At 45.2% G+C, this 16,026-nt stretch overlaps 1 protein-coding gene across 4 annotated transcripts in view; it reads left to right on the top strand.

Moving 5' to 3' along the window:
* Window positions 1–16,026, top strand: part of DENND2A (DENN domain containing 2A) — a 65,124-nt gene that overhangs the window by 32,638 nt on the left and 16,460 nt on the right. For all 4 annotated transcript variants that reach the window (XR_010651469.1, XM_065840024.2, XM_065840003.2 and 1 more), the window contains exons 5-13: window positions 3,241–3,362; window positions 6,051–6,248; window positions 8,303–8,396; window positions 9,705–9,755; window positions 12,813–13,000; window positions 13,653–13,762; window positions 13,957–14,026; window positions 14,644–14,721; window positions 15,208–15,348. Coding sequence is in view for 3 of the 4 variants with exons in the window: in XM_065840024.2 (XP_065696096.1) it covers window positions 3,241–3,362; window positions 6,051–6,248; window positions 8,303–8,396; window positions 9,705–9,755; window positions 12,813–13,000; window positions 13,653–13,762; window positions 13,957–14,026; window positions 14,644–14,721; window positions 15,208–15,348 (1,052 nt within the window). In the remaining variant the exon portion in view is untranslated. The remainder of the gene's footprint in view (window positions 1–3,240; window positions 3,363–6,050; window positions 6,249–8,302; window positions 8,397–9,704; window positions 9,756–12,812; window positions 13,001–13,652; window positions 13,763–13,956; window positions 14,027–14,643; window positions 14,722–15,207; window positions 15,349–16,026) is intronic.

Genomic DNA, 16,026 nt, shown 5'->3' with positions numbered 1-16,026 from the left:
ACAGATTCCCTTCATGCACCGTCTTTTTACCCATTTGCTATTGCTTACCTGGAATATTGGAAATTTCACTGGGCAGGTGGATGACAAGGTTTATTCATCAAAAAGGGGGAAATTATGTTCTTTCTTCCAGACTGAGGCTAGCTGGACATAGTGCTGAGCAGTCTGAAGATGGCATAGCCAACAGAACCCAGGCTTGTTCTTTTTTCTCCAGTCTGCCCAGTTGTGTGACAGCTGAAGTATATTTTCAGTAGTGAAGTGTGCCACTGGATTTAGAAAGTGGAGCCACTTTCAGGGACAGGAGCATGTTTGCTGACAAAATGTTCTCGCAGATTTGCTGTGCTGATGTCACACATGCTTAACCATCTCCTCCTTGGGGAATTCAGATCCACCACTGTAGTGCTGGCTGTCACCAAGGCACAGCTGAAAGAGAGTTTTGGATAAGACTTGAGTTTCTGTCCTTGTCCTTCAGCTGCAATCCTGCCCCAGCAGGGCAGGCAGGCAGGAGTGCGGCACTTGGACAGATCCTACAGTCTTTACCGATCCCTGCTTCAGAGGCCCGCAGCATCACTGACCTCCAGTCTTTGCTTTCAGCCAAGCGTTACATGACAACAAGAGAACAGCAGTTGCTTCGAGTCCACTGGGATGGCATGAAACAACAGCAATGAAGAGAGAAATCTGATAACAAATAGTCTGCCTGTGCAGATATTTGGGCTGAGCCTTTGTCATTGGTTTCTTAGATGCTCTAATGGAGGTGTCACAGCCTGCTTTTTCTGAGTTCTGTGTTCTTTTTGAACACACTTAGAATCATAGAATCCTTTTTGTTGGAAGAGACCCTCAAGATCATTGAGTCCAACCATTAACCTACTCTGTCTCTAAACCATGTCCCTAAGAACCTCATCTATGCATCTTCTAAACACCTCCAGGGGTGGTGACTCAACCACTTCCCCGGGCAGCCTGTTCCAGTGCTTCACAACCGTCTCTGTGAATGAATTTTTCCATATATCCAACCTAAAGCTCCCCTGGTGCAACTTGAGGCCATTTCCTCTTGTCCTATCACTTGCTGCTTGGGAGAAGAGACCAACACCCTCCATGTTACAACTTCCCTTCAGGTAATTGTAGAGAGCGATAAGGTCTCCCCTCAGCCTGCTCTTCTCCAGGCTAAACAGCCCCAGTTCCCTCAGCTGCTCCTCATCGGACTTGTGCTACAGACCCCTCACCGGTCTCGTTGCCTTCCTCTGAACTCTCTCCAGAACCTCAATGTCTTTCTTGTAGTGAGGGGCCCAAAACTGAACACAGTATTTGAGGTGCAGTGTCAGCAGTGCGGAGTACAGGTGACAATCACTGCCCTGGTCCTGGTGGCCACACTATTCCTGATACAAGCCAGGATGCTGTTGGCCTTTTTGGCCACCCAGGCACACTTCTGGCTCATGTTCAGCCAGTTGTCAATCAACACCCCCAGATTCTTTTCCACCAGACAGCTTTCCAGCCACTCTTCCTTGAGACTGTAGCGCTGCCTGGGGCTGTTGTGACCCAAGTGCAGGACCTAGTACTTGGCCTTGTAGAACCTTCTACAATTTGCCTTAGCCCATTGATCCATCTGGTCCAGATCTCTCTGTATGGCCATCCTACCCTCCAGCAGATCAACACTGCCACCCAGTTCAGTGTCATCTGCAAACTTATTGAGGATGCACTTAATGCCCTTGTCCCAGTCTTTGATAACGAGATTAAGCATAACTGGCCCCATATTGAGCCCTTGAGAACACCACTCGTGACCAGACACCAGCTGGATTTGACTGCATTCACCACAACTCTTTGGGCCTGGCCCTTCAGCCAGTTCTTTACCCATTGCAGGGTACACCCATCCAGGCCATGAGCTTCTCCAGGAGAATGCTGTGGGATACGATGTCAAAGGCTTTACTGAAGTCTAAGCACACAACATCCACAGCCTTTTCCTCATCCACTAAGCAGGTCACCTTGTCATAGAAGGAGATCAGGTTGGTCAAGCAGGAGCTGCCTTTCATAATCCCATGCTGACTGGGCCTGATTGCTTGGTTGTCTTGTATGTGCCATGCTATGTCACTCAGAATGATTTGTTCCATGACCTTCCCTGTCAGACTGACAGGCCTGTAATTCCTCAGATCCTTCTTATGGCACTTCTTGTAGAAGGGAATCACATTCACCAACTTCCAGTCAACTGAAACCTCTCTGATTACCCAGAACTGCTGAGAAATAATGGAAAGTGGCTTGGTGAGCGCCTCCACCAGCTCCCTCAGTGCGCTTGAATGGATCCCATCTGGCCCCATAGACTTGTAGGTGTCTGAGTGTGTGTAAGACATGCACGCTTATGTTTGCATTTCCCAGCACTGCTGAACAGTGAGGATGTAAGAAGTTCATTATATGCAATTTTGTGTGTTTAAAATTGGGGTTAGTTGTGTGACTTATCTCCAGAATCAGCGGAAAGGTTCACTTCTCTGTGTGGTCGTTCAAGCCTTATGTTTTTCAGGGGATCCCAGGTAAGAATGAGCTGAATGTTATTCCAGAGGTGGCCCTCCCAGACCCCCTCCCATCCTTTAGGGTTAGAGCCTCCTGATTTTGGATGGCCTGGATTAGGTGAAGTGAATGAATCCTTCCCTCTTTCGAAAGTGGGACATGTGAGATTGAGGCATCCACGACTGAGAGGTGTGTTTGAAAACCTGTGTTGTGTGATAGACATCCATGTTCGGAGAGAAGATTAAATGTTTCTGCAGGGTCAGGCCAAGAGCAGTGCCTCACTTCGGCCCCAACTGAATGATGACCAGAGGTCCCCCTAAACATGGGTTTTACACAGAGGAGAGAGGACTTTTATGCTAGCCTTCAGCTTACAGTTTAATTTGGACAACTCTAAGCAGAAGACTGGAAGGAAGGAAATATAATTATGGACTGGTGTGCATGAGAAACTCACAGCTCCTCCAAAGACAGGGAAATGAACTTGAGGGCTCACTGAGTCTTTTCCATCCGTAGTATGTGTGATATGTTCCTATGGCTGCATATGTCAATGTCAGGGTTTGGACACTGTCCAGCAAGCAGCTGGACTTGTAGGGCTATGGAGAGAATGAAGCAATTGCAGGAATGCTTGAGAACAGGTCTTTATGTCTGATGTGGGAGGTGGGAGAAGGCCAGCAGATCCCCAAACAGATTTTCATGGCAAACCTCGAGGATTTTCTGCACTTAAAACCTCTTGCTTATGACTTTTTGCTGCAGATCCACCATCGAAGGAAAACCCTTATGAAGACATTGAGACCAACAGCCGCTGTTTGGGGAAGAAATGTGTCCTGACCTTCCCAGCATCCCCCACCTCTTCTGTACCCGGGACTCCCACTAAGGTACTTTGATTCAAGCGGCCACGTCTCCTGCTTCAGAAGGTTTTTGGGTGAAATCCAGAACCTGTGTGGAAAAAGTGAAGTTTTGCCAATGGCTTTCATCATGTCAGGGTTTTTTCCTTTTTGTCTTTTACCACAGAGTACAGTGTGATGAGAGGGGGTTTATTGCCCTTTAAGAAGGTAAAAAACAAACAAACAAACAAACAACAACAGTATTCCCTTATACAAATGGTTTGTTGGCTTTCACTTTTTTTGACCTAAGGACTACCTTCCCCTAGTAGAGGGGAAGATGTGTTGCTAATATAGTGAAAGAAAGGTCTTTCTCCCCTCAAAGAGGGCATTTAAGTTCTTCAGTAATCAAGCCCTGCAGTGGTCTTGGCTCAGTGTCAGTGAGCAGTACACAGTCTGTCTGTGCTGATGTCAAGATGCCTCTGCAGACCCCTCCCTTATCATACAATCATAGAACAGTTTGGGTTGGAAGGGACCTTCAAAGGTCATCTAGTCCAACCCCCCTGCCATGAGCAGGGACATCTTCAACTAGATCAGGTTGCTCAGAGCCCTGTCCAGCCCGGCCTTGAATGTCTCCAGGGATGGGGCATCTACCACCTCTCTGGGCGACCTGGGCCAGGGTTTCACCACCTCCATTGTAAAAAATGTCTTCCTCATGTCTAGCCTGGATCTCCCCTCTTCTAGTTTAAAAGCTCTTTTTCTCTCTCCTTGAAGAGAATCGTTACTGGTAAGCAATGCAATGCCAAGCCCCTGGTTAGGAAGCCAATACCAGAAGGGTGTCCCCACCAGCAGCAGAGGTCACAGCCTGGTGCTGTTTTCCTCCTTGGCAGTGAAACCAGAAGAAGAAGTAAAACATTGGTCTGCAACTCTTGCTCAGAGCAATGGTAAGCTCAGGGCTTACCAAGGCCAGACATGCTCTCAGCCTCCCGAGCAGTCTTGGTTGGTTCCTGTTGTCTGTTTAGATAGTCCAAGCCTGGAACAGCAAGGGCAATGTGACAGCAGAAGTCATCTTGACAACAACTGGGTTCAGAGCGGATAGAAGGCATCTAAACAGTTTTTCCCTGACCAAAGGGTTTTCCCATGCTCTCCAAGTTGGAGCTATTATTAGAGCCGTTACCCAATGTTTTCAGAAGTCTGACGTGCAGTGTTTCTTCACATGTTGCTCTTTTCCAAACAGCTTAATCGGCAACTGAGGTTTCTTTCAGTAATTCAACGCTTAAAAGTGAAAATTGTTCAATGATTCTCAATTCATTCTTGTTGTTAGTTAGGTCTAGAGCAGCAGGGATCTATATATGAGTGTTGGGATTAAGTTGATTTGCTTCAAAGAGCTTTGCAATCACCTGTGCTCTGTGATTTCCCACCTCTGCTATCGAAAGGGGGCTGCAGAGTTACACAGAAATGCTTTTCATCATAAGTATGGTTCCCAGCAGAAGACACTTAATAAAGAGCTGAACAGGGGTAATTATGTTACACCACAGTGCTTTGACATCTACAAGCCATGATCTGCATCAGTCAGAAAAGTAGTACTGCAGCTCTCTTGGCAAATAAGGGGTTTGCAGCTGCAGCACAAACCACGCTGGAGAGCCTGGCCAGACTAGAGACCGATGGGGAATGGGTTTGGACAGAATTTCGGTAGTAGCTTATATCACTGATGCAGGATGATATTTTTCAGTGTGAAGGCTCTTCCTCATTTTAACATGTGACTTCTCTGTGGATGATGAGCATTTCTGTAAGTTGAGTATCTTCTGCCAAACCATCTAGAGACACCTGAGCTAACCTGAATGAATTAATTGGTCTGGCTAATAACTCTGCTGAGTGTCTGTTGCTGGAGCCAGACCATTCTGCTGCCTTGGCTACAGGGCTGCTGTGACTTTTTCAGAATTAGCTTGGATACCTCTTCCTCCACATTATTCAGTGCCATGTAACTACCTCCTCTGAGAGTGCAGATACAGTGCCCACCAAAGGTGTGACTTAACTTTGTTATAACTGCAGGAAAATTCCATAGGAGAAGGCAAAAACAGTTCCTGTTGAACATCTTTCTGGTGAGAAGTGGTTTGCCCTCCTTTACCTGGAGCTGAGCTTTCCGCTTCTCTGATGCTGTTTTTGATCAGGGAATTTAAGAACTCTACTCTGGTAGTTGAATACCTGCTATTGTGGTCCCACTGAACTTGCTAACGAGCTTAGAAGGAAACCAGTTTCCATAATTGTCTGTCATGGCATTTCTTGTATCCTCTGAAATATTTAGTCCTGTCTACTGTCAAAGGGACAGTGCTTTTTGTCTGGCCTCAATGCTTCTGTGTTCCTCCTGGCTGGTTGCTCCTTATCCCAAATGCTTGTGGTTGGCTGGTTTGTTGGTCTTGTCCGGTTTACAGTCCCAGTCTCTGGATTACAAAAGTCCTTGGGAGATTGTTTTTCACATTGGAGTAAGGCTTCTTGGCCAACCCCTGAGATTGCATTCTGGTCTGGAATGAATATGGGATGATTAAATTGCTGGTCAAGATAGCCCTGGTCTAGCCTGGTGGGTTCCTTGCTTGTGCAGAAATCTGGAAATGAGCATTCTCAGCTCTGTTTTGCCAGCTGCAGCCACCCCACTGGATTTACCACCATGATAACATTAGCAGTGAAGAAAAGGTACGTGATGTGATGTGATGTGTTATTTTCTTCCTTCTCCTCCATTTCCAGTTGCTTTCCAAGCCCATTTTTTTCCGACAAAACTCAGAGCGGCGGAGTTTCAAACTGCCAGACATACGGAAGCTGAGCCGTGATGGGACTGGGTCACCATCCAAAATTAGCCCTCCCTCAACCCCCAGCAGTCCAGATGACACCTTCTTCTCCTTGGGAGACCCTCAGAATGGCAAGAGGAGAAAGAAGATTCCCAAGGTAAATCAAGGGCTTTCTATCTTTTGCTTGTTTGCTTCCAGGAAGGAATGTGAGTATGAGAGAATGTTTTCTTTAGTTTCCAGTGTGGCATCCCTGCAATATAGCTGTTGTCCTGGCACTTCGCTTGTGTTTAACCTCCCTTCTACCTAAAGGAGCAGGCTGACAAACATCTCTGCAAATTTTGAAGAAGTTATTTTTCGATCTGAGAAATCATGATTGTCAAGAGAGATAAAATAATAATAATTTTTAAAAAGGCATTTTAATTTTTGGAGAAATGTTGAAGTTTGTCAGAGGGAAAAAAACCCAGTATTTTTGCAAAGACGGACCCCATCATATTTCCTTCTTTGCTTCATGGGTGCGAGAGTCAGAAATTGTCTGTGCGCTGTGTTGTTGTTACCTCCTGGCAATCTGTTGTTTTTTACTAGGTCTGATTCATGCATTGGCTGTTTCTAATTCAAGGTAGGGTGCAATTGTAGGTGAACAATGAAAATACTGATGTTTCAGTGGCGAAAGGAATTGTCTGTAGTCATGAGCATTTTCTGGAGCAATGTTTCCTACTTTGTATTTGGATACAGCATGACTCCGTTTCAATTTTATTTTCTTTCAGACCTAGCAGGAAGTATATTCAGTCCAAATGAGGTTTGGCAACAGTCTATCTAATGAATGTTTCAAAAACACAGTTATAAAAACACAGTTGCTTATCCCAGTCTTTGCAGGACAAGCAGAGGCTACCAGGGACTGCCTGTGGTGATTTTTTTTCTGAACCCACAGTTTTCATTTGTGGAAAAAGAGATGTGTTTGTGTATCTTCTTTGTTTTCTGGTAGTCAGATCTATGTTACTGTTTGTGTATCTGATTTTGAATGGCTTCTCTGTATACTTCAGCTCTTCAGGAATGAGCCAAGGACTACAGATGTCTAGGGTTTTCTTTCCCAGTATGCCTACACATCTGTACATGTGCTTGAGCTCTATCTGTGTGCTCGCACATACTTTTATGTCAGCTGAAGGGAAGATTACAAGTATATATTTACCAGGCGGTGCCACTGAGCAGTCTTGCAAGAGCAAGCTCAGAACTGGCATTTTCTGTGTCAGTGGCAAGATCAACCTGAGACTTAAGCTGTGGTGGCTGGGTGGAGGCTGGACTTCCACATCAGAGCAGCCTGCTGCTCACGTAAATATTTGGATTCAGAGTTCCCTGACCAAGTGTGTGGTGGGCCTGTTTTATCTTGAGCTCTCAGAACATTGGTGCAGGGATCACAGACCTTCTGCAATAACTCTGAATGCTGTGGCCATGCCTTGCTGCTCCTGCCTACAACCTTGATAAGGGGGCAGCTCTGCTCTAGAAGGCACAGAGAAGGCTGGCTTGGTCCTTCTGCAATTCCTCTCTTCTCCAGGGATGGATAGGGAGACCAGAGGCACTGAATGAGCCACTAAGCCCAGCCATGCCCAACCCTGAAATGTCCTCTCTCCTGGTCAGCTGGGAGGCCAAGAATTAAAGGCTTTACAAAGAAAACCACTAGTACAAAGTGCTTCAGCATCATTGGCTCCCAGCCATCCTGATGTCATCAGCATTCTTTGTGTGATGTGTTTCCCTCATGCTTGGTATGAAGGCTTTTCTACACATCCCACAGCTCATCCTTCAGCCAATTTTCTGCTTTCAAACCTGGAGACCAGGACAGGTTCCCAAGGGACCCTCTGGTTCTCCCTGGAGCATGGGCCATCGTATGGAGAGGCGCAGGTGGACACCAGTGACCTCATATGGCTACACAGTGTGGAAGTGCCGTAAGGCCTGGCCTTTCTTCAGGGCTTGTTACCTTGGGCTCCTGCCATGCCAGCATGACTGAGTTGCTGCTATACCAGAGTGAGTGTGGCCCTTGGCAGCGCAGGTGCCTTTTGCTGTGCAAGGCAGATGATGGTAAATGTCAGTTCTGAGCCACCAAGTCAAGAGTTTCAGTATGGCCGGGGTTGGGAAACAGAACACTTTGCATGAAATTCTAACTTACTTTCTCACCTGGGGAGGAAAATAACCTTGTTTGTTTGTGTGTTTGCTGAGCAGCTTGTGTTGAAAATCAATGCCATTTATGAGGCACGAAGGGGAAAGAAACGTGTCAAGAGACTATCACAGTCTACAGAGAGCAATTCAGGGAAAGGTAAAGGAACTTTGCATCATTGTACATATAAGACTATTTGAGGACTTGTCTTTGAGTTTAGGCTGGCTTACTGATTTATGTGATGTCTTCCAGTGCTGCTTCCAGCCCAGAGTGAGATTGAGTCGGGGCTTCCACTCTTTCTTTTAGGAAGATAATAGCTGTTCCTCTGCCCAAAAGACGTTCGTTAAAATGGAACTTTTTTTTTCTTGCTTCAGTTTCATTCCATGGTTTTACATGATAACCCTATCGGTCACACCAAAAATGTCCCCCCTTTTTGATGTTTATTTTTGGAACAGGCTGGAAGCTTTGGAGAGGAATGTTCTGTCCAAAACCTCTGATTTGTTGAGATCAAAATATTTTGCGGGAATGTGTCACTTAAATGAACTGTCCAATGGAAGATAGTAGATTTTGAAACAGTCTTGGTGCCTTCAGCATTCCAATAAACAAATAGCCTCAGCTAGCAATCAGTTTCTAGACTTGACTGTAGGACCATCTCCATCATATCAAAATTGAGACTTTCAACCTCCCACTGTCAATTGACAACTTGCTAGAAGTGTTCAGGTACTTCAGAGCAATTACTTTTAAACATATGTTCTCTGTAAAACTTAAAATCATGTCTTTCCAACCTAGTATTTTTTATAAAAACAAACAAAACTGTTTTAAAAAAAAAAAGTGACCACCAGCTCTGTTTGTTTCCCACAATTACTTGTTACTCTTTATCCTATTTTATATCAGATTTACACCCACAGGACAGATGAGTGTCTTTAAATGAACCTTCAGGGGATGCATCCCAGACTTGTCTCTACATCATTTTTTATACCCTCCTCTGAAGCATCTAAAGCAGCACTGACAGAAACAGGCTATTGGACCATATAGACTGATTCGTTCTGGCAATTGGTTTTTTGTTTGTTTGCTTGTTTTTATCCCTTAACCTGCAAACTACTGTGTATTAATCAATATTTTGCCTCAGTGTTGTGCTTATACAAATTTGGATAAAACTCTGCTCTGGCATTTTATTCTTTACGCAACTCTTCCGGCTGTGCAAAATTGATTTTTTTTTTTTTAATTATTATTACTGTTTTTCATTCCCTGAATGAATGAAAAGATGCCAGGGTTAGTAAGCTGTGGGTATGTTAGTATGTTAGTAATGTCTGTGGGTATGTGCACCCTTGAAAAGAACAAGGCCCTTGGAATCTGTGCTCTCTCCACTCTGAAGTTGCCGGGCCTGGCTTTCTCAGGCCAGTGATAAGAAACACACAGTTATAAGTAGGCTTTACTTACTTTGTCTTCTCCTTTCTTTTTTCCTAGTTACAGATGAAAACAGTGAATCAGACAGTGATACTGAAGAGAAGCTGAAAGGTAAGACAAGTGTGTAAAGAGAGCAAATGGCTCCTGATAAACTCTGCTCTGAGATCCTGGGTCAAGATTGCTTCTATATGTTCTGCCTTTGGAGAAAGAGCTTCTTTTCACTTGGAACACAGTGACAAAACAAAGATCTCAATACTGCAGAAGAAAATCCATGGGCAGAGGACTACAGAAGTCCAAAACAAACATCTGTTCCAATTCCTACCAAAGCTCTTTGCACTGCCTTTCCTAGCAGAGGGCTTGGACACTGTGGAAATACAATGAGGTTTTTCTAAGGGCACAGTCACAAATATGTGACCAGACTGACAGAGGCAGCACTGCACGGGACAGGGTGTTCAGAAAACATTTGCTAAGGGAGAAAACCCACCAGCCAGACCAGCTAGCTAGGAAAACAGCATTGTACTGTATGATCTATTGCTAGTTAAGCTCTTCTGTGTTGGCTGAGTTGGGGTAAGGTGCTGCATCACATGCTTCACTCCAGTAGGGTGATAAGGTATACTGGTCTCTATAATATGCTTCCAAACCTCCTTGTACTGGTAATTAACCCTGTGACATCCTGGTGGCATTACTATCTTTTGGGAATTTGTGGCAAATTGAAAGTCCTGGCAGGATTAGAATGCGAGATGGAAACTCCCTCGTATTCCGAAGTTTCCTGACTCACATGCACACCTGATCTGGGTAACGGGTCAGTTCCCAAGCCAAAAAAGACAGGCATAAGCAGCACATTGGCTCTGTGTCAACCACAGTACATTGTGTTTAGCGCTGGTCGTCTTTACTCTCTTTCAGGTTTTTAGAACAGGAAGCTCAGTCTAAGTTCCCTCTTGTGAGCAAAGCTTCCCACACAAGAACTACTGTATGATCTTGCTCTCCTTTGCATTGGGAAATCTTTTATCTGCACTGCTGTGTTAGCAGATCAAGCTGAAAATCACTGCCACCACCTACCTTTTGACAGGTTCTCAGGCTAGCCTGGAGGCAGGGAGTGAGAGTTTGTGCCCAGATTGCACAGAAACTACATTCACAACTGTCTTGAAATGTGATGTTCTGAAATGTAGTCCATGTTCAGATGTAGCTGAGAAAGACAGTGTGGATGTGGCCAGGAAGACTCAAACGTCTTGTCTGTTACTGGTTGCCATAGTGAATCACGAGCATCATCCTGTGTTTCTCTCTAAGATCTATACAACTGCAGTTAGGTACTGCCTATAGAGGAGATGATGAAGTTCATGTAAAGTCACCTCAGATCCAACAGCACTGGACTCTGAACAATACCCAGATCCATATCTAGATCTGTGTGACTGTGCAAGTCTACATAACTGAGAACAGGAGCTGTGGCACCTGCTGTTTGCTCTAGCTACACCTGGATCTGTGTGACTGTGCAAGTCTACGTAACTGAGAACAGGAGCTGTGGCACCTGCTGTTTGCTCTAGCTACACCTGTATTTTGCTTTATGCCTTGTTGAACTGTCGACTTCCCTATTTTTAAATAAGAAAGTGAGATAATTCAGCAGGTCTCTTTTATCTAGGACTTCTGATTTTGTGTGTTTTACTTAACGGGCCAAACACACCAGCCAGTTACGTCTGCCTAGCAAGTCACTGTACTTCATCTGAGACACAGTAAATCATCAGACGACAATCATCAGACTGTATGTCAGAGCCATAAGTGCTGACTCTTGGGAAGGAAAAGTTTTTAAAGACAAACCCTGCCACAATGACCGCAGTACAATCCTGGTATCTTTAGTAGGCTGCACAGAATATAAACAACTCAGAGCTTGATCGAGCTTTTCAGAAGCACTCAGCATTGCTGTGACACTGCTCCTTTTGAAGTCCCTGGTAAAACAGAAACCACTTCTGAAAGCTTTTGAAGAATTACAGCCTTAGAGCAAACAGCATAATAGGTGTTGAGAGAAAGGAGTCTAAGGCAACTTTCCAGGGCTTTAACTGCCCAGGGATTGTTACACTCTCTGCTTTAAGAGGCACTTCAAGATTGCTTTAAATTATGTTGTCTGGAATAGTCCATGAGTGGCACAACTTTACCAGACAAAAGGCCAAGAGTCTGTCCTGAAGTATATTAGTATCTTTCAGGAAGTGCTGTCTCCCAAGCAGACATCTTATGTATTTGGAGTTCCTGCAGCATCCCTGTGGTTGTTGTTTCTGTCAAAATGTTGTATTGCCACCCACATTCAAAAAAACAGAGTTCTGAGAATGTGCTATAGTCTCTGCTTGTAGTTAATTCTTTCTTTTGCAGTAGGGGTAAGGGAGACATCATGGAGATTTAATTTGGGATGTGACTGTAAAACAAAGCAGGGGGGTGGTCTTAGAAAATCTGGTCTCTTCTCAGCAGGCAGCTTTTCATTACTTTCCATGCTGGAATGTTTATTGTCCCACAGCTCATGTGTGTTGCAGTTACAGCTTGCTAGGCAGTTTTTCCTGTTTTCCCATTGTCTTGGGTGGAGTTGTAGAAACATGGTGCTCAGAGATTAGTTTTTGGCACAGGAAGGACTGGCACGAGCCAGCCTTTTTCACTTGCACCTCTTTTCACCATTTTTTATTGTTGGCCTATAGCCCAGCCTGCCTTACTGAAGCTGGGAGTCCCCAGCATTACTCAGCCAGTGGAGCCTTAGCCTGACCCAAGTGCTGGTCTTGTAAAACCATGGGGATTGCTACTCACAACCTCTTCTGAACAAAGGTGATCAATCATATAACTGTGCTGGCTTTGAAAGATGCAGAAATGAGTGTTAGGATGAATGCCCAGACATTATCTGTTACACCATGTGCCGTACGGATCTGAGTTTGGGTTGTCTTCAGCTGTAAAAGCCATCCATGTAATCCTTCTGCTGCCAAAGCTCTTCAGGGTGATGGTGCTCACAGGATTATGTCTCATCTTTGTCAGCACTTTTAGTGCAGCTTCCAAATGGTTCCTACCTCTAACTCAGCCACTGACAAAGTGAATGTAGTGAGGTGGTTTTGAGTTTATTCTTAAGTTTCTGCAAAGCGCTGTTGGTGCTCTGTGCACAGAGCTAGACAAAGCCACGATCTCTAATCTTTTTCCTCGTAGCTCACAGCCAACGCCTGGTACATGTGAAATCTCGCCTGAAGCAAACCCCGCGGTACCAAACCTTGGAACGGGACTTGATTGAATATCAAGAGAGGCAGCTGTTTGAGTACTTCGTCGTGGTGTCACTGCACAAGAAGCAGGCTGGGGCTGCTTACGTCCCTGAGGTCACCCAGCAGTTCCCATTGAAGGTGCGGTGCCTGGCGGGAAGGTCTGGTTGACATGTCTTACATTATGTGGGGCACTTCCACGTCTGGAGAAGCCACAGCTTCTCTGTGGACCGCACGTTATATCAGTAACATCTCTGCTATGTCAGTGTTCAGTGAGACTGAAGATAGAGGGTCTGCGGTCACCCTCTGAGAACCGCCACATTGGAAGAGCAGCTGATTTACATCTGCTGCTGCCCATGGCTGTGACTTTTATGTAGCTGTTACCTCTCTCCCCCTTTTCTCTGTAGAGAAAACTGACACTTGGGAGAAGACGTGTACTTAAAGGGAAGGCACAACTTTCACTGATAGTCTAGCTCAAAATGGGGAACAAGGAATGGGAGAAGCACAGAGCCAGTGTGACAGCATGTTTGTAAATGGGATTGTAACCAAAGGTCCCCTCAAACTTGAATTCTCTGACTCCTTGCTGCAGATGCCAAGCTTGGTGGAATTGGGGACACAGAGTTACTTTAACATATCTAAAGATTAGGTGAGCCAGAATCGTAGAAATTTTAATATCATCCAGGCAGAAGCTTAGCCTCTGTCATCACCTCTTCATTTGTCACAAGAAAAATATTTGAAGTCATTCCATCCCCACATTACTAATTGGAAACATTCCTTCTCTCTGTTCTCCTAGCTTGAACGCTCATTCAAATTCATGCGAGAGGCAGAAGACCAGTTGAAAGCTATTCCCCAGTTTTGCTTCCCTGATGCAAAGGACTGGGCCCCTATCCATCAGTTTGCCAGGTAAGTACTGGATTTTGTATACTGACTCACGAGAAACAGACTTCTATATCAAGATCATTAAATATGAGAGCTATTATGGTAGGAAATCAGGCAGAGCCCTGAGAAGGGTGTATTTGAAACGCAAAAATATTGTGGGTTTATTTGGCTTGTATGTCAGAGACTTCTAATGTGGATGATGGTTTCTCTTTCTGCAGTGAGACATTCTCATTTGTCCTGACGGGGGAAGATGGAAGCAGGCGATTTGGATACTGTAGGAGGCTGCTGGTATTTATCCCTGTTTTTTTTTGTTTCTTTTCCTAGAGATGCAACCTTCTGTGGGGTTGGTATTACTGGCACCCATTCTGGAAAGTGGAAAGCTGCTGCTCTTCTCTTTCAGTATGTAAAGAAAGAATGACAGCAGAGCAGCTTTGCTCCCCTCTGCTCTGCTTAGTGCCAAAGTCCCTCTCTGAGTACCATCCTCCACTCCAGGCATAGCTCTTTCACCTTTTCCTTGTACCAGCACTTAACATTATGTCCATGGACTGTCGTTTCACCACTAAGCTGAAGACTGGGTTTGTCTCCCTTAGGTTTAGATAGTGACTAAACAGTAACCAGCTGTGCTGCTCCTCTAGGCTCAGAGTTGTCTGTGTAGAGCAGTCTGCCCTGCCTTAGTCTTTTGGCTTTGGAAGGCTGGGATTGTACTGTGGATGTGCCCATTTCTCCGCACTGTTTCTAGCGTACCAAGGTTTGAGCCAGACTTAAGGTATTGTCATCAGGAGCATGCTGTCAAATGTCTGGCAGATTCTGAGCCAGCAGTGTGCTGCAGAACTATCTTTGCAGTAGTTATAACTCTGACATTTTCTTGGTGTTTGTTGTGTGTGTATTTGCCTTTGTCTTGAAAGCCCAGTGGAAAAGGGAAGCGTCTCCCAGAAGTTTACTGCATTGTGAGTCGCCTTGGATGCTTCAATCTGTTCTCTAAGGTAAGGAGGGAGAGAGAGGAAATTTGTGCTGTAGGCTAAGAGGGACCTGAGAATGAAGTTAAGACCAGAATAATGGGGATCAGGGAAGCTGACGGTTGAAGAAAGGGCCTGAAATGGTGTTGGCAAGGCAACTACATGCTGATTCCCTAGCAAAAACTAACAAAAACACAGTTAAAAGGAAAACTAGATTGTCAGCTGTTGCCTTCTCCACAAGCACTGAGAGATTAAAAGGTGGAGTCCTGACTCCAAGGGGTGGTGGGGAGTTTGCAAACTATAAGTTTTCCAGTGACCTCACTGGAGCTGGGTTTCTCGTGCTGAAGGAAATTCAGTGTCTTCAACAGCACCTTTTAGCTTCTTCCTTACGATTCAAGGCTCCGTGTCAGTTCTGGGTTAAGGAGAGAATGTAGATGCTGGTGCATTTCATTCCTGGTGTTACCTCCTTCCTCCTGATTTACGTGTTTTTGTGTCTTCATGCCTTTATTTCAGATCTTGGATGAAGTTGAGAAGAGACGGGGCATTTCCCCGGCCTTGGTGCAGCCTCTCATGAGGAGTGTCATGGAGGCACCTTTCCCAGCTTTGGGCCGGACAATTACAGTCAAGAACTTCTTGCCAGGCTCAGGAACAGAGGTAAAGACACCACCCTAGAGAGGGGGACACTTAAGCCAGCAAATGGTGCAGGACTGGCAACTGCAAGTTGGGACTGGGACATAGCACTGGGAATCTTCAAGGACAGATTGTTTGGTAGCTGTGGGGTGGCAGAAGCTAAGGAGTAAAGTAAGAAATCCAGACGAGGTCACATGGAGACTTTTCCAGTGACCATAAAAAAGGAAATAACATGTTAAAGATGAAGGTGGGTTAATATGACAAGATGAAGTGAGGCATTGGCCTTGAGACCAAGTGACACAGGTCCTTGTGCTGCATAGCACATGACCTTGGATCTGCTCAAAGCCCCCTCACATAACTTCCTGAAGACAGGATTCACAGTGTGTGCTCCAGCATCCTTCATACAGAACCACCATACAGAACACCAGGGCGGTGTTGCAGCCTTTCAGAATGGCATTTTCACAGCATGGACATGAGGGTGCGCTTTACATCTCTTATAGTGTGATATGAGGACAGTGGGAGGGTTTTAAGATGCAGAGTTTTTGGGGGTAGCACTGAAGGACTGTGGGAGAGTGGAGGGAGCCAAACTGAACATAGTCTTGTTGGGCATGGTATGCCTTGAACATGAGAGAGACTGAAGTGAGCAGGTTGATAGAGGTTGTGTCTGAGGGCTTTCAGCATAGTGCTGTATGATAACATTCT

This window comes from Patagioenas fasciata, chromosome 1 (assembly GCF_037038585.1).
Source record: "Patagioenas fasciata isolate bPatFas1 chromosome 1, bPatFas1.hap1, whole genome shotgun sequence".
Lineage (NCBI taxonomy): Eukaryota > Metazoa > Chordata > Aves > Columbiformes > Columbidae > Patagioenas > Patagioenas fasciata.
Note: the sequence above shows the minus strand (reverse complement) of the source record. Positions and strands in the feature narration are given on the sequence as shown.